General features: G+C 43.3%; 1 protein-coding gene and 1 long non-coding RNA gene across 4 annotated transcripts in view; one reads left to right on the plus strand and one right to left on the minus strand.

The window, feature by feature from the left end:
- The first annotated feature begins 226 nt into the window (after positions 1-226).
- Positions 227-21443, plus strand: LOC119496437. The gene is made up of 4 exons (XR_005208705.1): positions 227-296; positions 6488-6499; positions 14808-14812; positions 21434-21443. It is a non-coding gene; the product is annotated as an uncharacterized LOC119496437 (long non-coding RNA).
- ldlrad4b (low density lipoprotein receptor class A domain containing 4b) overlaps positions 5537-24795 on the minus strand; it is a 220495-nt gene continuing 201236 nt past the window's right edge. For all 3 annotated transcript variants that reach the window (XM_037783658.1, XM_037783660.1, XM_037783659.1), the window contains 3 exons: positions 14831-14985; positions 11571-11621; positions 5537-7887 (listed from right to left, as the gene is read on the minus strand). In XM_037783658.1, the coding sequence (XP_037639586.1) occupies positions 7300-7887; positions 11571-11621; positions 14831-14985 (794 nt within the window). In that variant the 3' untranslated portion in view covers positions 5537-7299. The remainder of the gene's footprint in view (positions 7888-11570; positions 11622-14830; positions 14986-24795) is intronic.

Consider the following 24795-nt stretch of genomic DNA (forward strand, 5'->3'; position numbering starts at 1 on the left):
TTTGTTCGACGATTTACAAAGCGAGTAGAAATTCGAACCGGAGCAACGGCTGAAGTCGTGGCATAAAACGGCGACTGACGAGTTTGTGTTTTCTTAAAAGATCTGTGGAATACAACTATACATTTGTTAGTCAATCACCAGCCGGTACCCAAATGATGGCAAGCACTGTGAAAGCTTGTTCTTAGATGAGGAATCCAATAAACAAGTGAATAATATCCTTTCTCAACAACTTCCTTAATACAGAGGTTATCTCATCCTTATCATAACAGACTATTATTTATAGCAAAATATTATAAGTAGTAATTTGTATTTGTGTTGCAACCATATTCTAAGCATACTTTGCAAACCATGTTTTCTCATAAAAAAAAGACAAAGCACGTTTTTTTTTTTTTAACTGTAGGCATTTACAAATTTGATGCTGCCTTCTTAAAATTCTTATATTGTCTATACATTATATTACATTATTCACAACATTTTTTTGTGGTTTCTACCCATTGGGTAGGATATGTGCATAATATATTCAAGTTATATACAGCACCTTACAAACAAACAAAGAAAGACAGACTACTGAAAAAAGCACCGTTGGAAGTGAGGCACAACGAAGGTGGGAGCTTTTTGAGTGCAAGTGGGTTCCTATGTCTGCTCCACACGCTGGTCAAACTGCTGGTTGAAATGGCTTCAGTCACTTCGCCGGGAGCCACCGCTGCTGTCTGGCACAATGGAAGCGAGCGGGGGGCAGGCTGATGGCGAACGCCGCCGGTTGCACTAGTGAGCTAAAAATAGTGGAGGTACAGAAGAGCTGCAGTTTTGGTTGTTTGCTGACATGGAAGCCGGCACGCTGCTGGTCCCGTGTGGTCACCAAATTTATAGTTTCACGTAGAGTTTGAATTAAATGTCTTCACTCTGATTCAGTCTGTAATCAAACAGGAGCTGAATGACCAGACTTCCGAAAGCAAGTCACCACTGGAACATCTGCCCACGCCTTTACAAAAACACACAAATGATCGTTTAGCAGCTAGAACCTCGTCCCGCCATATTTCCGTTGTGCCAGACAGGCGGTCAGCCCCGACAGAAAGCCACCGCGAGGATTCCAAGCAGCAGTTTGACTGAGGTGTGGTCTGCTCAAACATGAACATTAGGCACCTTATTTACTCACATAATAGTAACATGCAAACCTCCTTGTAGAAAACATAAAATTCATCTTTATATCCTCAATTTACAAGCTATGACTGCGCAGACAGAACAAGGCGAGAAAACAACAGAAAAGAGGAAAGAAAACGCGGGTTTGAAGCAGGTCTGTACAGTCAAAGGCTGAAGTGTTGGGACAATAGAGAGAGAGGCCAAGTCCCGCCCCTTCCGGTGGATCGCCATTGGACCTTATACCGGGAAAAAAAAAATATGAACGGTAGTCAACGAAGAGAGATAAATATTTGTTTTGATCCTGTTTGAATTGCATCATGATGATGAATTTAAAAGATAATTTTGCAAGTCAAGAAAGTCGCAGTTTGTCGTAGTATCATTTAGTTTTGCGTGAAACCGCTCAGTGAACTACATCTCTCGTCTCCGACAACAACAAACATCATGTGTGTGATTCATGGCGCAATTCACGGGATAAAAAAAAAATATTTGTCTCTCTCCGTTGACTACCGTTAATATTTTTTTCCGAAATAATGTCCATGGTGGTTCACCGGAAAGGGGCGGGACTTAGGCTCTCTATCTTCTCACGGCGGACTCACCCGGGTGTGTGTGTGTGTGTGTGTGTAACAAAATGAAAGTGTTTTGTCTCACGGGAAACAAGTTTTGTCTCAATACTTGTGCTTTTGACTGCAGAGGGTCAGATTTCTCTCCTTCTAAGTGTTGGATGAGTTAAGGGGACGGGATGGACAGAAGGACAGAGGATACAGGGTTGGTTGGTTGGTTGGTTGGTTGGTTGGTTGGTTGAGGGGGCATGAGAAGCAGCAGTAGCAACAATATTAGCAGTAGCAGCAACAGCAATAGTAGCAGCGATGTAGTAACACACACACACACACACACACACACACACATACATACACATACACACAAACAAACTGTAGAGCCGAACGGACCAGAAACACACAGCTGGCACACGTCATACATTCAGACACACTGATGCTAACGGAGTCAAGAGGACCAAACAAATCTTATCTTTCTCTCCACCATCATGACATCTGAATGGTGTAAAGTCAGATATGAGCTCTTTTAAGTGCACAAGGACGGGATTGTTCACTTCGTTCAGTCTCGACTACGGGAACGTTTCCACGTTCACACGTCTAATGTTTCAACTGGGACTCAGCTCGGCATGACGGCGCCTTTAAATGAAACTCGTGAGCTTGTGTTTATAACACGGAAAGTCGCGTACACGGTATATGGCAAGCCATTTTAACATTAAATAGCCAAGCTTGACTATACCGAATTAACATTAGAGATATCAACAATTACATTGTGACTAGTGAGAATTCTTATTTCAGATATCTATGACGTCATTGTGACTAGTCAAAACGACAGTTAGAGATATCTGTGATTCAGTTCTGACTTTCCTAAATAACAGTTACAGATATCTCAAACGTCATTATGACTAGTCAGAGTTGTTGTGCATGACGTTGCTCATCAAGGCTTCCCATTGGATATCGGCCCAACAAAGCATCTGAACAGTGTCAGCAGAAGCTTTTTCTAACTTGAATAGTTCGGTTAAGTTGGAAAGATATTCACAGATTCAAACTTCCCAGATCAATAACTCATAAGAGAAACGTTGTTGAAACACCAACGAAGGCTCTTTCTAACCGTAGTGAGGTAGACAACAAGCTACAACCTCATTTTAATCACGAGCCTTTAGTCCTCCGAGCTGGACACATAACATCGTTCTCTATGTGCAGCCAGCTGTGAGACGAGCAGTCGGGGACCGCTGTGGATCAGATAGTTAGAAAACGACATGAAATAGAAAGTGTTCATCATCGAGGAATCTGTGGCCAACGAGAGCTTTGTTCACTAGAGAGTTGTGGTAGAAATTTACAGCGTATTGTAGATTTATTGTCTCCAGACACACTTTATAAACTCGTACGGCTGCAGTGCAGCGCCATAGAATGTTTGAATAGTTTACGCCTCCCGCCCCCTTCTGACCTAACTACAGATATCTGCAACGTCATTTCACCTCGTCAAAACTCTAATTCTGTATATCTGTAATTACATTTTGACTATCCACTCCAGTCAGAGATATTTACAACGTCATTCTGACTAGTCACAATATCATTTTAGAAATCTATTGTAGATATCTACAATTGAGGGGAATTAAAGATATCTTGAACTGGAATTCTGACTAGTCAGAATTAAAAATGTTTAGATATCTGAAACTGGATTCACGACTAGTCATAATTCAGTTGTGGATATCCGTAATGAGAAACCCCATACACGTGAATGGCAAAAGTAGTTTGAATCATACTAGTCAAAATGTGATTATGGATATCTAAAAACAGAGTTTTGACTACTCAAAATGAGGTTGCAGATATCTCCAATGAATATCCTGTCTAGCTATTAAATGTTAAAACGGCTTGCCCATACACAATATGCTCGGCGTTCAAGTGGTTAAGTCGTGAGAACATTGCTGATGGACACTACTGAGGGACAATAGTGTCCATCTACACTCCACTCACAACAAGCGTACTCGGTGTGTGTTTCTCTACTGGATCACCATCATCGAGAAGGGTGGAGTTTTCGAGCGGACCGTGACATGCACCGTCTTCTTCTGCACCACGACAATACCCATCATGCACCTCTGTAGGCTTTAATGAAAGCTTAATTAATGATGTGTTAATGTGGACAGTGCCAAATAAGCAATATGTCCTTGAATCTCAGACAAAGCAGTTGATTAATAAATCAGATACACACGCGCACACAAACACACACACACACACACACACACACACACACACAATGCTCCTGCAGGAACATTAAGTGCTTTTCTGTGTTGTTAAAAGGTTTAACCAACAAAACACACACACACACACACTCTCACACACACAGGGAGGAAAGGACTGCACTAGCACACTGCCAAACAAGGGCTCCACTCCAGTCTCCACTTTAAAGGGCTTGGCGGACTCTGCATCATTTGAACGCACTTTTTCTGCACACGGATGGAAGGAGGGAGGGGGGGTGATGAACAGCGTTTACCAGAGACACTGTTAACAAGCTGGGATGGGGGTTAGAGAAAAAGGGGAGGGGGGGGGGGCACTGGTGTTAAATGCAAACAAGATAGAGAGACAGAGAAAGCGCAAGAGCAGAGAGGAGAAGGCAACGATGAGCAGAGAAAAAGGCTCAATTTTCAAAAAGGTTTTCTTTTACAAAAAGGACCCTCCCATAGCCCTTTGACTTCGACCACAGACAGTTTTAAAACCTGATCGCTGTGCTGGCGGATGCAGACAGGATTCTTCACTTTGTGTCATCCTGGGTTGTTTTTTTTTTATTTTTGTTATTTTTGTGGCTTTAGAAACGTGAAGACGGAGAGCCGAGCCTTCTGTTTTTTTGTTTGTTTTGTGTTTTCGTTGTCATGGCGGCGGCGGCGGCGGGGATCGTGTTCAGTGTGGCTGTTGGCAGAATGAACTGTGCATGTGGAGATGAGCGGTGAGAGGAGAGGAGGACGAGGTAGGGGCGGGGTGGGGCGGGGCGGGGTATGGACGCAGGAAACAGGAAAGAGGAAGTGTCAGGTGCTCAGAGGTCGGGACAGAGTTGAAAAGTGAAGGATCTGCGGTGACCGTGCTGCTGGGTGGATAGTAAGATATGTGTTTTTTGTTGTTGTTATGGAGTTATGTTATTCTTGGGCCCTGTTCAGACCTGGTATTAACATGCGTACTGAGTGATCCGAACACAAGTGGACAGCTTTGAGTACGTCTGTTCACACCTGGCATCATAGTGTGTCTTGAGTGACCACTTGTGATTCGATCTAACTTCCCCGCTCTAAATGCAAATAAACATGTAGTAAACACACGGCTGATACAGCAGACGTCGTGACGCAATATTACATGAATGTGATATCCTACATATTTGTATTTTCGTACATATTTTATCAACATCAAAATAAAAGGTTATTATACCGGTGGTCCCCAAGGACCTCCGAGCCACCGGCACCGCTGCCTTTGCCAGGCAACAGCTTGAGAGCCGGGGATAAGATAAGAGCAAGCGGGCGGGCGTCAGCTCCGTGCAGAGCATTGGAACAAAAACACTGACACATCTCCGACAGTATGATAATAATGCACTTTGCGTGCCTAGTCTGATAGTCAGTAGATTATGTAGCCTATAGATAAGATATATTTTAATAAAATACAGTTGTACAGACAGAATATCGTGTAGACTTGCCGCGGTAGTCGGTGTAACACAGTGGTCGGGCACACACCGATTACATTACAAACACATTTAGTTCATTTTCGGCGTATCAGCGGCGTGTTATCAATGCATAGTCGGACAACGGACGCTACAAACTGAAAGTGAAAGTGTTTCTGCTCCATACAAGTCTCAGCTCAGAGTAGCAGGTGTCACACAGGACGAGAGAGAGAGTTAACAGACAAGGCAACGGCGGAGGATTTGGTGTCGAAGCGAAAAGCAAAAAGCACATAATTAGCAATATTTCAGATTTAAACCCAATGCTAATGGAACAGTAACGTAAATGAGGTAATCTCCTTGAGAAGGACGGAGCGGTCACAGCCGGTGTTTGTGGCAGAGCAGCGCCGGGTGGAAACCTGCGGCCCCCGCAGCGAAAGCTGGACCGGAGAAGCCAGACACACCGCCACCCGACGTTAAAGATCAAAGTTAGCGCTCTACGCATATTGACCGTCATCTTTTCTTGTAAAACGTCCGGTGTAATCGGTGACACTGATGCACGGAGGCCGTTTCCATGCTGCGAGGCAGACAAGCGCTCGCGTCCATCTGTCTAGTGAGACCCGCGGATCCCAGCGGGACGTCAGTTGAGTAGGCGGTCCTTAATGTGTCACTACACACTGCTAAAAGAATGTGGCCATATGTGGCCCAGACCACTTCTGAATGTGGTCTGAAAGAACCGATCTCAATGCGTCTTGCGTGCGCTCACAACTGTACTCAGAGCTGTCCACTTGTGATCCGATCGCTCAGGACGCATGTTAATACCAGGTCTGAACAGGGCCCTGATATTCAACCACCTGGCCAGATTTGTCAGTATGGAGCATGTTGTATCTTGCCGAGCAGCTCTCATCTTTCTAAGCGCTTAGGAACTACTCCGGTTTGGGGAACCAACCTCCAAATGTTGTAACAAACTACCAGAGGAAGTAAGAAATGTTTGTTCCACCCAGCAGCCGGTCAGCAGGCAGATCTCTTCCTCACAGACGTGAGCGGTACTAGGTTAGTCTCTTACTAAGTCTCACTGTGCCTGTGGTGTAAGCAGACAGAGATGTTGTAGGCTGGGTACGAGTATTTCTTGCTGTTTTCAAAAAAGGAAGGACATAAGCTTATAATACTTGTTTGTTTGTTTTTTGCTCCCAACTGTTTAAACAACTTTGGAGGCAAAGTTCAGTCAGTCAGTCCATTCATGAAAAGGACGAAAAAAAAAAGAAGAGAAAAACAAACACATCATCATCATCACATAGCATAATTTCCCTCTTCTCTTTTACAACAAAAAGATAGTGCAACTTTTAGATAACTTTTCTTTTTTGTGTTTTGAATGTTAGAACGAGTCATTTCCCCCCCCCTCCCCTTGCTTTGCTTCCTCGTGAACCTTGGCACTAAGATTTGGGTTTGTGAGTCTCTTGTTTTGTTGTGTTCTCTGTAAGTCCTTGATTCTCAGTTCTCGCTTTGTGCACAGATCCCGGTCCGAAAAAAAGAAACAAAAAAGAAAAAAAAAACAAAAAAAACATCATCCTCAGTTCCCGGGGACCGAGCCGTCACCCGACGGGACAAAAAAAAAAAAAGCAAATTGTTTCAATCTGTGCTAGCAGTGTGTTTCTTTCTCATGTAGAGGAAAAAAGAACTCTCCATGCAGTGCATACATCCGGCCCCAGCAGAGCTAGCGGTTAGACTAACACTGGAAAGAAAGTGAAATGAAATCAACTCTTGGTTCCTCTCTTTCCTTGTTTTGTTGTAGCTAAGGTTGATATTTATTTGTGCATGGGAGTGTGGAGAGAGGACATGAGAGAGACAGAGAGAGAGAGAGCGATAGAGAGACCACTGCTTACAGGTGATCAGGGTGAAGAGGAGAGACAGCTTTCAGTCCGGGCTGGGCGGCCCCACCTGGCCCCACCTGCCCCCCCCCGACCCCGCTCTTCACACCAGGTCCTCCGGTTGGCCGTCCTTGGCCTTGGCAGGTACTATTGTGCTTTCTGATTGGCTCTGCTGCTGGATTGTCCTGCTCCCCGGCCCCCCCACCCTCTGGTTATTGCTGTGCTGGTGTAGAAAGAACGCTGAGCCGGGGTAGTGGCCCATCACCTCGCTGTACGCTGGCGGGGGGCCCTCCATGCGCCCGTGGCTGCTGGAGTTGGCCGCACTGATGCCCGAGTTACTGCTCGGCGGCCTCGGGCCGCCTCCTCCCATTCCTCCGCCTCCTCCTCCCCCCACCCCTCCCAGGCTCCCGCCTCCTCCCATGTCGATCAAGTCACTGTCGTAGATGGTCCGGTTGGGCGGCGCCCTCACCGACTCGCGGTTGAGCTCCATCTGCTGCTCGGGGTCGCGGAGCTGCAGGGTGCAGGGACCCTGGTAGGGCGGGGGCTCCTCGCCGTCCGACAGCGAGATGGTGGGCGGCAGGTCGATCTGGTGCTGCAGGTAAGGGTAGGTGGGCTGGAAGCGACTGAAGCGGTCGCGCTGCATGAAGGAGGGAGCAGTGAAGCGATCCCGGGCCTGGGGAGCGTATAATACCTGAGAGACAGAGACAGAGAGGGAGAGTGAGGGAGGGAAGAGGAGGAAGATATTAGATTTTTCAGATATATACCACAATATGGCAAATGTATGCGTATAAAACAAATATTCGATGCAGTGAACTGTATTCCACTGTAATATTACATCAGGAAAAAAATTAATTCTGTAAAATAAAAAAGATCATGTAATCAGATTATGACGATACCCGTAGATAGATCTATCTATATACAGGTATATATATATATATATATATATATATACACACACACACACACACACACACACATGTATATACTTACATAGATATAGATATAGCTGGATAGATATTAAAGGTAGTGTGTAGGATTTGGTGGCATCTAGTGGTGTGATTGCAGATTGAAACCAACTGAACTCCGCTCACTCCTCCCTTTCCAAGACTGCGGTAACGTGAGCCGCCAAGTGTAAAACTGTGGTAACGCCGTTCACCTCGCTCAGACGTCATCCTCACCATAATAACACTACTTCAGGAGCAACGGAAGTCAGACGACGGCTGGCGGTACCACGGTTTTACACTCTCCGGCTCACGTTACTGCAGTTTCACAAGCTTGTCAGAGAACTATGGTGGCCTTCGGGTAACGTATAGACTTGCCGCGTCGGTCGGTGTTACACGGCGGTTGTGCATACACTGATTACGTCACGTACCCACCATCCGTAATTAACGCGTTAGCTTTGACAGCCCTAATAGTTATGAATATTATATTCCATTTCTGCTAGTAGAGCCCCCTAAATGCTACACACTGCTCCTTTAACTGCACAGAAAATGCATTTCTCCGCAAGTATGACTGAAGTCAGTGTCACTTGATTCCAATGAATGATGATGATCCTGTTGCAGCAACAGCACTCACCGATGTATCACCAATTTATCATTAAAGCCGTAACGGTGTAATTAAAGTAGAGGGGAGAAAAGACCCAAAGTGCCTTCTACAACATGTCGGCTCATCCTCCAGCTTTTGTCAGAGATCTTCACCTCAATTAGCTCTTCAGACGGGGACTGCATGATCCATTTCTTCATTTCTGTCCAATTCAACACATTTCTACTGTGGCGAGTCATTATTATCAGAGGGAGCCCGTTTCAATTAGTGACTGTGGCTCTAATAGTCAACCCCCACTGACAAGGCAGCATGGATGGAGAGAACAACAGACTGAAAATAAAAACCCTAGAGGAGGGAGGGGGGGTGGATAGAGGATCAGGGCAATTGAAATGGAGAGACGGAGAGAGAAAGAGTGGAACTGAAAGGATTAAAAAGAAAGGCTACTGAGATAAGGAGAGGGAAAGTACAGAATGGAGAGAAGAAGAAAGAGCCATGGAGATAAAGAGAGGAAGGAGAGGAAAGGAGATAAAGACAGAAAGGAACAGAAGAGAGAGAGAGAGAGAAAGTCTGAAGGCAGACAGATAGACAGACAGACAGACAGAGGGAGGGAAAGGTGTACAGCTGATAGAGGGAGCAGAGGCAGCAGAGCAGGGCAGCTCTCAGACGGCTGTCTAGACAGTGTCAGGGGAGGTGTTGCTGATTAATGACGCACCAAAAACCATCCCCCCCCCGCCACACACACACACACACACACACACTCAGCCCCCTTCCCTGCATCTATCAGCCACCCACACTCACTGGCTGCGTGTCCCTCTGTGTTTGTCTCTCCGTGGCCTTTTCCTTTCTCTGGGCGCTTTAACATTGACACCGTTTTTACCTCCCTTCACCTGCCGTCTATTCTTTTTCTCTCTCTCCATCCACCCGTCATGTCTGTTTCTCATCTCCTTTTTTGTTTACACTAGGGCTATAACGCGTGAACTCAAATTATTTTTAACGCCACTACTTAAGGAATCCATTGGTACCGACCATGTCATACTAGCTTGTGGCGAAGGAGGTCAAATAACGCTCCAAACATGTGCTGAATTTTGGTGAGGAAAAAATAAATGTCATGGCCATTTTCAAAGGGATGAAAATGAGTTTCATGGTTACCCACGAGTCTCCCCTTTACAGAAGATAAGGTCAAGTATCATAACACTTTATAATTACTGGTGACTCACTGCAAGGATCATAGTGTATTATAATTCCCATAGTTGTAAATAGGGTTGTCAAAGTTAATGCGAAAATAACACATTAAAGCAAATTCGTTTTAATGCCACTAATTTCTTTAACGCATTAACGCAATCGATTCCAATTCCGGAGGTTGTAGTGGGCTCAGTTTTAAAGCTAGAGTGAAGATACTTGTATCATATGAAACTAGAAAAACCTAAAGAATCCATTGGTACCAACCATGTCATACTAGCTTGTCGCAAAGGAGGCTAAATAACGCTCCAAACATATGTTAAATTTTGGCGAGGAAAACTGGCATGGCCATTTTCAAAGGGGTCCCTTGACCTCTGACCTCAAGATATGTGAATGAAAATGGGTTCTATGGGTACCCACGAGTCTCCCCTTTACAGACATGCCCACTTTATGATAATCACATGCAGTTTGGGGCAAGTCATAGTCAAGTCAGCACACTGACACACTGACAGCTGTTGTTGGGTTGCAGTTTGACATGTTATGATTTGAGCAAATTTTTTATGCTAAATGCAGTACTTGTGAGGGTTTCTGGACAATATTTGTCATTGTTTTGTGTTGTTAATTGATTTCCAATAATAAATATATACATATATTTGCATAAAGCAACATATTTGTCCACTCCCATGTTGATAAGAGTATTGAATACTTGACAAATCTCCCTTTAAGGTTCATTTTGAACTGATAAAATTAATGATTAATCATGGACAATCATGCAATTAATCGCGATTAAATATTTTAATCAATTGACAGCCCTAGATTACATATAAGGCTTTTAGCTGGCAAATAAAAGCGAAATTGGCTTGCTTGTTTTAGTGCAAACTTGCCCTTATGCCCACACAAAGTTGCCAAAGTGCGCACAGACCGGCCGGCTAAACTTCCCACACAGCTATTGTTAGTTATCAATGCTACCGCGGTTGTGTTTTTCGAGTGTTCTTTGAACTCCATGTTCCTAGTTTTCCCAGTGCATCTTCTCCCACCGCGACTCGTAAGCTCCTCCATCTGGCACGGACGCCATTAAGCAAACAGATCACCAGTCACAGTGTGAGTATACTGGCATTTGTTTAGCGGTTCTGTGTTCACGGGTCTTTGAGAACATGCCAGGTTGGATTTTGTTTGGAGTATAGTGCCAGCCGTGCCTGGTGCGACTTACAAGCTTCAATTCCTGGATGATCAAATATTTACAAGCAAGCAAAATGCAAATGTCGGGATCTTTGTCCCGTGGTAGTATTCCTGTAACCGCAAAACAATTATACAACGCCGAGTGCTAAGAAAATCAGCTGACAGAGAAACAAAGGAGAGCTGGGAAGAGATAGGTTTCTTTTGTGACACAGCAAATAAAGCAACTAGATTAGACAAAAGAGATCACTCTCTCTCTCTTAGTCTAATTCATTTTAGTTGCCATCTTTATAGTCTATACTTTCTCTCTACGCCGCCTCCGATGTAAAGCTGGTAAACGTGCTACTTGTAGCAAGTTATCATCTATAAGTCATTTCCACATACTGTACAAAGTAGGAAGGAATTCTGCTGGATTGTTTTACGGCACAGAGAGTTTGTTTTATGGCACAAAACAGGAAGAATGCGTGGTGGTCTTACCTCCGAGGCACCTTGTCGAGAGCTGCTGTCTGAAGGCCACAGACACCCGTCCTACACACCGAGACAGACGACACAAAAACAAGAAAGAATTAGGCTACGATTTTTAAAAGTTCCCAGAGGCCTGTACTACGAAGCAGGATTTGGGGTTAGCGAGGTAACTCCAGGTTTAACCCCTTCAGGGTTTTCAGTCCTATGACAGTGGTTCACTTCTTACCGGGTTAGATCGCCATGGTAACTTATGCTGAACACCTAACCTGCTCCCGAGCAGGTTATAGATCAACTGGTGTAAAAGCAACGCCTACTGACCAATCAAAGCTCGGTGCACAGATCGTATGATATTATTAGACAAATACGAGGCAGTTTAAGTCATAATCCAGGCCAAGAGCAACACAGTTTAGACTGACAAATGCAGGAAGGACAGCTGGATGTATGCTGTAGGTGTTTACCGCTTTGAATTATGTTTTTATATTTATTTTTTTAACTTGCTCTCAAGTATGTTTCTGACTGCCGGAGTCTGCGACGCAGCTGACACGACACAATCATATCAAAGTGAATAATGAGAGTCATCTATCTATCTATCTATCTATCTATCTATCTATCTATCTATATTTCACTGCCCCATCACGACTAGGCTATATCTGACTTTTGAGCATGCTGTTTAAAAAGCCTCGTTCTGTCCTCGGCCTCCAAACCTTTGTATTTAAATCAGTGATTTAGTGTTGAATTAGTAGACTTAGTGCCCTGGTTGGTTCAAAATTGTCTAAATTGTTGTAGTTTTTCGTTGCTTGAGATAGCACTTCATTGGTAAGGGGTGAAATGCTATTTTCTTTTAAGATCTTTTCTCCTGTTTATCTGCTGTATCCCAGAGAGCCAGATCTTTTTGTTTGCTTGTTTATTTTGTTTAGGGTTAGTCAGTTTGTTTGAGAAGACAGATTTTTTTTTTTTTTGGCCTTTGTTCACCCTGAGTTATATTGTTTAATTTTATCGTTTGTTAACTTGAGTGTTAGTGAAATTTCTTTTTACTACACTTGAAATTTTGTCCCGAGACTATGGTTTGGGGACCGGGAGGGACGACCTTTATACCTTTATGTTGCGCTCCTACCCTCATAGACGGGGTCGTAACAATAAGTCTGTTAATTTATGTATTCACACATCAGAAATTTTTCTTTTGCCAGCTGTCCTTCCTGCATTTAGCAGCTTCAACTGTGTTACTTTTAGTCTGGATTATGTGTTTAACTTCTTTTTATTTGTCTAATATATTATATATATATATTATATATATATATATATATATATATATATATAAAATATATAATATATATTAGTATAGAATTGTCCATGTTTGTGATCGGTCATATGCTGCAAACACCGCCCCTTTCATGTGAACACGCTCATAGTCAGATATAATATAATATATTATATTATATATATATATTATATATATATATATATAATATATATATTATATTATATATATAATATATATATATATATATATATATATATATAAAATATATAATATATATTAGTATAGAATTGTCCATGTTTGTGATCGGTCATATGCTGCAAACACCGCCCCTTTCATGTGAACACGCTCATAGTCAGATTGAGAAACCCTGGGTTGACTTACCTAGTTGATAACCACCGTCGTAGGATCTCGTTTGTTCGGGTTAGTTAAGCCAGATAACAAGAAGATACCCTGGTTATGTTGAACTGACTTCGTAGTACAGGCCTCAGGTGGCTTTGAGATTGTTATACAACTGTCTGAAGTGGGAGCTTTAGACTGATTTCCACAAATTCATGTTCCAAACAAATATGAGCCGTTACTGTATCTTTACTTTTTAGTGTTGACTGACAAAGTGATCAGTTAACACTGAATGTGTATTTGACAGTGTGTTCCATTCATGTTAGATTCACTGCTACTGATAAAGCTTTAGAAATCAACAATCATTACTTCTTTGTAGTTTAAGTCTGGGGTGGTTTTTGATGCGAGGCCATTAAGCTGACGATACAGACTTTCTTCCTTAACAAAGACGGATAAAGAGTGAACAAAAAAAACAACCCAAAAAGTAACTTAATGAGGACACAAAAGATGAAACAACGACGCCTGATGGCTTCAAACCCGAAAATCTCTCCCTGTTTAGCAGCGAGGACAACAAAAGGCAGACGGCTCCCGTCTTAAAAATAGGCAGGATAAAAGCGACAGCAGAAGAAACACAACTATCAAATAATTGCAGTTTCCCTTCGTCTACATTTGACTTGAGGATCTTTTTCTAAAAAGGTGGCACAGTCGACAATATTTAGCAAGCAGAAAAGAAACATGAAAAAGGAGGACAAACATGCAGAAATCCTGGTAGGTTCTGCGTCTGTTAGGGGCAAAGGTCTTCCAAATTGCGTTCTCTTTGCTGCAGGGCTTTGTCGGCTTGTTGGTGTCTGATGTTGTGTTTATGGCATTTTTTTTGCTTCTGTTTGCATAATCTTTGTTTTCATTAGGAGCACAGAGTGAGAGGAGAGATGAAAAAGATGAGATGAGAGGTTATTAGCGGCATATAAATAACCTGTAATGGGACAACCGAGCATACAAAAGCTTTCATCTGTTTCGCAGATAGTGGCGTAGGAGCTGAATATATGAATGGACCAATATTTTTTGCATTATGGATCGCATTCTGTAGCCTATTTCAGCGGGTGCGATCTTGCAACACGCAAGTTTTGTGTGTGTTTGTCCCAGAGCGTCGGCGTGTCAGTACGGGGGCAGAGCCGCTGCTGTCTAGACGGCACTGTAGTGAATTAAACATCAAGGCCTGACAGAGTCTGGCTCCGAAGAAACCAATTCAGCAAGTTCACCTAGCAGACTGGAGCAAAGCTGTTACCTCGCTGAAACTGGGACAGAGGCTCCGACTGGGATGAAAGGATTCATTTAGCTCAGCGCAGCTTTACTGGGAACAAACTGGTAAGCTATGTTTGTCCTGCTTCGGAAAATAAAGAAATGTACTGTCACAATGACTACGCGGGGACATTCGGCGAGAACAGATGAACAGACAGACACATGCGCCTTTTTTTCCACTCTCTGTCGGTTTAGATCAAAATGTTATTGGCATGAACGGTGGAGGAACATCACTGCCAGAGCAACTAAACACAACCCAATACAAACAGTATCTTTTTGTCTGTCATTCACACACACACACACACACACACACACACACACACACACACACACATACACACACACACACACAGTGCTAGTGGTTAGTGTTACGGACCTGCTGCAGGGCATGGTCGTGCCTGCGGGCCTGGCTCTGCCTCGTTATGAAGGACCAGGTGGAGAGCTTGTAGTGGTTGAGCAAGCAGATGATCACCACCACCATCACTGTCATCACCACGATGATGATGACGATCTGAACAAACTCCAGTTCAGCTGCACAAACAGACAGAGAAGAGAGAGGCGGATTAGCATCAGACATTTACAAGAGATGTGGCTGCAAGGATAACTTTAATCAGAACACAGCAACGTACATTTCAAAACAACATCATGAAGTTTAGAGCTGCAACGATTAATAAAACAACGATATTAAATTACTCGGCAACTATTTTGATATTGATTAACCCTCTGAGACATACAGTAGACTATTTTTTGTCTTTTTTAAGGTGAGATATCAGGTCAACAGTAGATGTCACATAGAAGTGGTGTACATCATCTGAGAGCTGGGAACCTGAAGATTAATTTGAGATGCAGCTCAGCACTGTGTGTTAATTTTCTTCAAGTCATAAATCAGAAATAAACAGGAATTAATTAATTGTAAAAGTGTATAAGAGCTTAGAACATTATGATGGAAATATATGATGGTCATCCCCATGCTCTATTATGTCTCATAAGTTGCAGCAATTTTTGGGTTGATTCCATTTGTTACACAGATTTGGTGATAAATTTATCCTTTTTTTTACCACTTGAGAATTGATAAAAATGATCAATAATCCCTCCAAAATACCACATTAAGACACCAAGACCTTGAGGAACACCATAGAAAATGCCAAGCTGTGATATCAAAATCTTTGACATTTGGAGATTTCTGCAAGAATTGCATTTTTCAGCGATTGGATGGCGAGCACTTCTGTTGTGTAAACTGCTCAGAAACCCCCTTATTGTCACTCTAGCTAGGAAAGCCATCCATCCTCTGAATGCTCTAGGTCTCTAGTTTGTGGCTGTAAAGTTTCATGAGGCTGTGATTATGTACCATTTATGTATTTATGAATTTATGTACCAGTATGCAGAAATATTCAAATAGCAATAAAATAACATAGCACTCAAAAAACTGCATGTGATTATCATAAAGTCAGCACGCTGACAGCTGTTGTTGCCTGTTGGGCTGCAGTTTGCCATGTTATGATTTGAGCATATTGTTTTATGCTAAATGCAGTACCTGTGAGGGTTTCTGGACAATATTTGTCATTGTTGTGTGTTGTTAATTGATTTCCAATAATAAATATATACATACATTTGCATAAAGCACCATATTTGCCCACTCCCATGTTGATAAGAGTATTAAATACTTGATAAATCTCCCTTTAAGGTAAAACTTGAACAGATAAAAAATGTGTGATTAATCATGAGTAACTATGAACAATCATGCAATTAATCACGATTAAATATTCAAATCGATTGACAGCACTAACCCTTATATAACAAGTCAAAATGTCTGCTGAGATAAAGGCATATTTACAAAGGCAACAAAAACAGGGCATTAGCTAATGAAAATCTAGTGATGTGATCAAAAGCTCCAGAACAGCTACTAAATGGACCTTTTTTGGTGAGACTGTTTTTTCAACTGGGAAACAATGTTTTAAGGGAGTTAAGTGAACTAATGCTGCACTAAAGGAGCCATAGAGTCCCTGATTAACTGTTATAATGTGTGTTCACCAGCAGAGGGCAGCACAGGTCAAACTCCATACTGGGTGAGTGTGTGTGTGTGTGTGTGTGTGTGTGTGTGCGTGTGCGTGTGTCTGAGGATACAACAGCTTCAAATCACAGAAAAGATGAGTGTCTGTCCCAGCGTACAGTGGTTTCTTTGTGGAGATACTGAATAACTGTTTCTGTCCTCGACAAAACACCAGTCAGTGACATACACACACACACCAGCAGCATCAGAGCCGATGACCTCCCAGATCAGGGCACCACTGGGACACAATGGTCGCTGCCTTACAGTCACGTCTGCCTCTCGTCTCTTGTTCATTGTTTCATCCTTTTTTTTTTCCTTCTTCTCCCGCTCTCTCTTTGAACCCTTCCTTCATCTCTACTTCCCCTCATCTTCCTTTCTTCATGCCCTTCCTTCATCTCTCTATCCATCTTTCCTCCAACCCAATCCCTCCACCCTCCTCTTTCTCTCCAACAAGTCTCTTTTTGTTAGGGCTGGGACGATACACCTCTCTCCCGATACAATACTAGCACAATACTTGGGTGCCGATTAAATATGTATTACGATTTTTTAACTCTAGACCATAGGAAAAAGTTGAATCATACACTTCTAGGGACTTTTACTTTGGAAAATATCTAAATTAATACATAAAAAATGTTTGATTTCAGCATGTATGTAGTCAGAGATGAAGTCAAATATATCAGTCATTGTCAGGAATTATTTATCCTATTTTTTTCCAGCAATCCAAAAATCAAAGAATAAAGACATTTCCCTCACAAATTAGTGGTATTTTCGTTTGAATTTATTAGGGACATATAATGTTTTATACTTCTGGTGAATATAATCCAATACTCGTACTTCCTCTAACATCTCCAAGGTCGTCTCTAGCTCTCCCGTCAGCTCTGTTCTCTTTATACATCCATGGTCAGCTCCATCGGGGCCGTTTGAATGCATTTAACATAAATGTCAGTATATGGGTGCTCTACAGTTGTAGCGTCGGCCCATTTGACCACGGAGATGAGAGTGACGGCCGGCTTGAACGCACGTTACCGCGATAAGATAACGTTTCCTGTCCATGACAGAGTTAGCATGCAGCTTTAGCCGTGATGTCCAGCTCTGCTTTTCCTGCAATGTGTGAAACCCAAAGTGTTTCCATACTTTACTGGATGTGTAGTGTTTACCACGCTGGATTTAAAAATGTGAGGGTGCAGGTCGCATCCACGCAGACCCTCTGTCTTTTTCTACTTTCTCGTTTCGGCTCGCTGCGGTTTGTTTTGGTTGAAGGATACAGAACGGATATGACGTCACGTTACTCAGACTACAACAATAAAAGCGGTAACTTCCTTCTACCTACCGGATCGTGATGCATCTGTGAATCGATTTTTCTTCCCACCCCTAACTTTTTGTTTTCTCCAAACTCTTCCTTCCTTCATCAATCTTTCTTCTTGCATTCCTCCCTCACCCACCATCATTCTTTCTCTGCGTTTCTTATTCTTCATTGTCTCCTACTTTCAGTTTCTCTCTTCCTCTCTCTCTCTCTCTCTCCCCGTCTGCAGTCTGAGACTCTTTTGTTGTGAGTTGTCGGTTTGTTCTGAGCAGAAGACTTGACCTTGTCTGGTCTTGGCACTCAGTCTGACCTCTGACTCACATCTTACTCACTGCTGGACACTCACTCATTTTATGTCTGTGTGTGTTTATACAGTCTGTGTCCTTGTGTGTCCGTGCAGCTCTCTGTAAGAACAATGACACAATGTAAACTCAGCTATTTGAGCTACAATGCCTCCATTCTGGCGGACAGCTCCTCCACAAATCTATGTACATTTTTTGGAATGTATTACCCACAATCCACCTGGGCAGTTTTTGATACTATAGGGATGGGATCAGGTAAAGACAAGAAAATTGTATGTGAAAACCCACGAAAAAAGAAGAAACTGTCAGATTTGTTTACCATTGGACAAAACACTTAAAGCCCCCCTCTAGTGTATTTTGGCATTTCTATGATATTTCACATTTGTTTGAAGTTGATTAGCCACACTGCTTGCCAAAATTTATTTGGACAAATAATTTAATTTTGTGATTGAAGTCTCTCACTCACTCTCCTTTTGCCGTCTCCTCCTCCTGCTGGAGATAAATTAATGGAAAGCAGCCGATACCAAAGGTTTACGGGCCTCTAACAGGTCCGGACAATGGGGAGCGCAACTTTCAGCACCAGAGAAAATATGAGAAAAGTCCCGTTAGAGAAATAAACGAAACTCAGTGCAGCCCGGTGCAGAGCGAGTGAGAGAGAGTTGGCGTGTTGCGCTAATTCTTGTCTCATTTGTGGTCTGATAAACAGTAAATTCATATAAACTTGATTGAAAAACGATGCAATCTGGTTGCCATGGTAATGAATTAACTACAGTACCTACCCTGACTATTAACCACACCCCCATTCTCTGTTTGAGAAAGAACGTTAACCAAAAACAGGAAGTAAAACTAGCTGGAGGAGGACTTCAAAACAGAATAACTTTTTCTTGCAACAAAAGTGCAGGGAAAACAAAAACAACTGAAAGCAGGGAGCCTAGTCCAGTAAAACCCAACCTATCCTAGTCTTCCCAGCCTCAGTAATCCTCCCCAGCTTATTCATCTGCATTAGGGTGGGTTAATGTCGAGCCTGAGCTGAAACGTAAACCCACCCAAACCTGCCTCTGCCCACACCACAGCAGCCACAGGGGAGGGGTGGGGTAAGACTGAGAGGAAGAAGGCCAACTAGCACAAACCACACGGAGGGGAGGGAGAAAAAAAAACACGCTGTGAAGAACGAAACCCAAGCCAGTAAAAACCAACCGACATTAACCACCAAAGAGCGGAGGAATGAGGTGCTTAGTGCAAAACAACGACAGACAAGCTCAACAACTTTTTCTTTCGCAAGATGAAAGACGACGAGCGAGGTGGTGAAGTGTTAAACCGATGTTTAAGCCCACCTCATTAATGCATTTAATAGTGTGATGAAGCAACAGAAACACTGCACTAAAACTTCCCATTCATCATACGAGAGTTTTTAAGCTATTTGTCACAATATGAGTCACCTAATGCGGAACAGGCAGGACGGAGGGGAACAAAGTGCTGAAAGTGAAAAAGAAGAACCAAAAACGGCACTAAACGCCCCTCTGGCAATGTCATCAACCACACGTAAGAGGAAAGAAGTGTTCTGGAAAAAACTGTGCACACCGAACTTGTAGAGCCAAACTCTCCTAACATGCTGTGAGGGAGAGAGGCTGAAAACCAACATAACCCCTTAGACCTGGTTTCTTCAGGTCTGGTGAACCCCTATGGACAGGTTTTTTGTATACAAACATTACTGGGTGCGCGCGCATGCAGGGGGCAAAACCACTTTGGCAGCCGTTTGTAATCAACGTTTGTTTGTACATTGTTGTTTGACTATCCTCGACCCCCTGCAGAGTCCGACCACCAGATACCATTATCATATATCATATAAGTATGAGATTTGAGAAGCAGCTGCCCCGGTAGACTAGCAGATGTCTTCCCTTCAAAATGTCACGTTAGGGCATACCAGAGTGAGCTTTCCCCGCCGTAGTCACGTAGCGTTACAACAATTTAGAGCCGCAACAATGTCTTTTCAGTTTTAAGGCATATTCGCTAAATATATATATAAAAAAAAACAAAGTCAGTAGGATTCATCATTGGAGTAGCATGAATGACTTCATGTGGTACACTTAGAATATTTCACTTGTTAAGAGAAAATCATTTAGACCTGATTGCAGCGCTAAATAACAAGCCAGGGGATGACTGAAGACATTAGACCTTTCCTCTGGGGACCATAAATGTTTGTTTCCATGGCATTCCATCCAATAGCTGTTGAGATATTTCAGTCTGGACCAAAGACAAATAGAAAAAGAACGCTGCTTGCGTGGCTAAAAAGCCATGATTTGAGAAAAGTCAAGAGAAAACAAACACTTTTCTTTCTTGCTTATCATAGCGTGGCCCCTCAGATACAACTCTTTAAAGCTTCCCACTGCCCTCTATGAAAAGAGAAAATGCGTCGGAACGATGTGACGTTGCCAGGCTCACTGTCTCATCTGGGAGCTTGAGCCACTACCAGCCCAGGCCTGTTTGCTCACCACACTGAGCCACAGGGAGGGGACTGAGGGAGGATTTCATTCAGAGAACAGTCTTCTGGGAAACCAAGCCGACCGGGCCCTCCTATAAGCCTAGCGGATAAATATCACATACGCTGCCTTCTTGTAAAAAAGCCACACAAGCCAGACTCAAAGCTGTCCTCTGAAATACAGGTGGGGATGTTTTTACAGTTCGAGCACAATAAAAAGCGAGGCGGCTGCTGTTACCGGCCTCTCCTCGGAACATCGGGGAGGAAGGAAGCCAGAGGAGGAGTTGAGAAGGGAGGAAGGATGTATGGGGAGGAGGAGAGAAAGGAGGCCTATCCTGGCTGAACCCCCACTATCCACCCAGAACACAGTGTACAGCAGCGCTGACTCTCGATCACAGGCCAGAGATCAGTGTGTGCTGGCAGTCTGCATTACCAGCACCAGTCTGATGTTATTACAACCGTAATCCACTTGTCAAAACAATATCAGCCCGGCGTCTGCAGCACCCTTATTCCTTCAGCAGGCTCAATCATTTGCACTGCAAGCCAGCCGGCCCGGCCCATCGCTTTATTCTGCTGCGGTGAAGAGAGAGGCCACTGAGTTTATTTAAATCATGCGAAAGTGACCGATTGGACAAAAAAACATCTGTATAGACGTTGGTTACAACTCGGAAACACCTATTCATCGAAAGTAGTTTGCTAGACAACAAGCGGAAATGGTTTAACCTGAAGAACAAGGATCTGAAAGGTCAAATATCCTTTCAGGTTGTCTACAAATGTCTGCAAAACGCTCTTATTATATTTGTTTAAATGTTTTTATTTGGCTTTTATTTCCATTATTTTGATAGTGAATAATAGAGAGGTGACAGGAAATGAAGAGAGAGAGAGGAGGGATGACAACAAACCTGAGAATACCAGCTTTTAGTACATGGCAGTTTTGGATATAGTCGGTGCTACAGACAAATGTGGGTCAGAAGTGAAAAATATTGAGGTTTGATACCCGGTCAGCCTCACCAGACCAGGACAGCCGAAAGCCACTAAACACTAAAAGAGAGAGTAAACAGCACGGAGAGAGAGAGTGCACACACAGACAGTGACCCAATGGCGGCCCTTTGACCTTTGTGTGTGTGTGTGTGTGTGTGTTTGTGTGTGAGAGTGAGAGAGGCCAATGGGAGGTCATACAGTTCAGTGGACCTGCCAGTGAAAAGAAGCTGTCAGACACAGCGGCCGCCATCAGAGCGCAACACTGTCTGCGGACACATTCAGACATGTAAAATACAAGAGATATCATCATTCTGTGATGGAGCGGTCAGGTAGTTTGGGTTTTATTCCTCCACGTTTCGAGATATCCATCTCTGGCATCTACATCTAAGCTGTATCCATTAAAATAAGTAAAATACTGTCCTGGTCCGTTTTTTGGGGTGATAAACTCTATCTGTGAGAGTTAACAGGCTATTTAATCAGTAGGGCTGTCACGATTTCAGTTTTCTAAATCGGGAATCGATCAAAATTAGCTTCCGATCTCGACCATCGCAGTCAAAAGCAGGATCGACAATTAATTTTTTTTTCTTCGTCAAATGTAACAGTATTTCACTCATGGTTAAAACTATGAACCAGCACAAAAATCACAATTACCAACATAAGCCACCATATGTTCTGAACAGATACATTTGCATTTTGGAACATAAAACAGCAAACTGGAACTACTCCAGTCCAGCACTCGGGACTAGGCAGGCATGATGGGAAATGTGGTCCGTCCCTGTTGCTACAATATTCAGGGCACTTCCTGCATGCCTGTGCCATTTTACACCGCATGAATTAGCCTAGCGGCTAGTGGACTTTAGTCAGTTACTTACTTTTCCTTACTCATAGCTCTTCTACTCTTACTAGGTTTAACGCTAAGTCGCTGCATCTCCCGACAGAACAACACCACGGTTGAATTTCAGTCTACATGCACGTTTTTTTCAACTCAACGTTGTTGGATCAGAGCAGCTGATATTGGTAAAAACAAGCTAGCGGGACTACCGAATGCCGTCTCTCAGCGTACACAGTGACAAACATCGATCAGACGAGAGGGGTAAAAAGAGAGGAGAGAAACAAGTGCGACAGTAAATAACAACAACCCCTACTTTTGTAGATTACAGCACACTTGTAATGAACTTCAGAAGGTTTTTGTAATGATTATGTACTGAGGTGGGTCACACAGATACTGATATTGAAAAGATGCAGCTTTTTTATATTGTAGACAGTTATAGTCTAATTTATGAAGCACTATCTAAATAAAGTTCAGTTCTCTTTTTAAAGAAGAATTTCAAAGTGTAAATGACAGTTGTCGGGGCATAATACCAACGATCTGTTGATCTTTATGAATCAAGACTCCATAGTCTAACAATGGCATGTTTAAATCAAAAGTCAAATCGAATCATGAATTTGGAGAATCGTGACACCCCTATTAATTAGATAGCTAACATGCATAGAACTATCTACCTCTGTCCAATATCCCCTGCTAGCTTAGCAACAGCCTGTTTTAGTGCATAGCTCCCTATAACTTAGACCAACTCACACTATACCAATATATTCTTACTGGCAACAAAAAATAGTTAATGCCGGGTGGAAACTCACTTTTGTGACTAATGAGGGCGTCCAGGCTTACCCTGTTTGGCCCTGAAATGAAAATCAGGCTAATGGCTATCTATAGAGACTGCTTACACTCAGCTGGGGCATCTAACGTTGTTATTGCTCAATAAACTTAACATTTGAGCTCAGATGACCTTCGGCGGTTCCGTGAGAAAACCGGGCCTGACTGGTTTAGTTTGCACAAAGGAGCAGTCCTTTGTCCAAAACCATGAGAGTGTATTCCACGGTTCGGGTTTGAAAGTGGATGTGTGCTGACAGCACGCTGCATGCTGGGAACGGCTCGCTAGCTGCTTGCTAATTCAGAGTAGGAGAGCTACTCCCACCAGCAGAGGAAATGCCTTCTCTCTCTCAGACTAGAGAGACCCAGCTTCAGCTGTTATGAATCCTATCTTGCAGCCGAGCAGCACACAGCCCCAGAGCTACAGCAGCAGTTTATGGAATTGCTGCAATAGACAGTAAAAAAAAAACGCAGCCTGACTGGGCGCTGCTCTGGGAGCTGACAGGATGGCGGGGAACAGACGGAAATGACAGCGAGATCACTGGGATTTGCGTGTTCCCCTAAATGTTTGGCAAAACGTGGAGGCAGCAAGTGAGGTGTTTTTATTTTATTTCACGGAGCCGAGCTGAGCTGAGCTCGACAAACCCTCCAGATGACTTTTCTCCTCTGCAGTCATTTCCTGTTTCCTGCTGCACTCCAGATCTCAGTCATGAAAAAAATTACCATTCCCACAATCACACCTGGCAATCAAAACTGCACTTCACTGTGAAATGCAGCACTTCCTGCACAACTGATAGAGAAAGTGCTGCAAGTGCTGTGTAATACAAGAAGAATACAATACAGGAAGAGTGCCGGGCTTTGAAGCAAATCACAACTTCCGTGTCCGTCACGTGATGCCATTGGGCCCAAAAGGACTTCTTCCCATAGACTTCCATTGGGAAATAAACGTCTGTAACTCAGCGGATAGAGATGCTAATTTGAATTTTTTTCAACGGATAACCGACCCTCGTTAACCGATTACTAACCGTTAACCGACGAGAATAGTGCAGCGGTGCGCCAGCTGCAGTGTATGAGCACAACAGACAACTGAGACCCCAATTCACCCGTCCGGGAGAGTTAGCAGCCACGATGCTGCGTGTATTGTCGAGGACACGTGCAACCACTTTCCCGGTATAAGTCTCCACTGCATCATTTAGTTTAGCTGTGAGGTGGTCTGCCTGACGTAACGTTAGCGAGTGTTTCCGACAGACTGTGTGTGTTTGTTCTACGTTCACAGACGTAGCGTTGCTGGTGGCTTCGTGGCTTGTCACCTTAGCGAGTGTCCGACAGACCGTATGTGTGGTGGTGTTGAGTGTCGGGTTGTCGGTTGTGAATGTAGCTGTAGCAGTAAATGGACTTGGACTTATATAGCGCTTTTCTTGTCTTCCGACCACTCAAAGCGCTTTACACTACATGTCAGCATTCACCCATTCACACACATTCATACACTGATGGCAGAGGCTACTAAGGTGCCAACTTTGCCCATCAGGATCTAATCTAAATACTCATTCACACACCGATGGCTATGCCTTCGGG

This window comes from Sebastes umbrosus, chromosome 11 (genome assembly GCF_015220745.1).
Source record: "Sebastes umbrosus isolate fSebUmb1 chromosome 11, fSebUmb1.pri, whole genome shotgun sequence".
NCBI lineage: Eukaryota > Metazoa > Chordata > Actinopteri > Perciformes > Sebastidae > Sebastes > Sebastes umbrosus.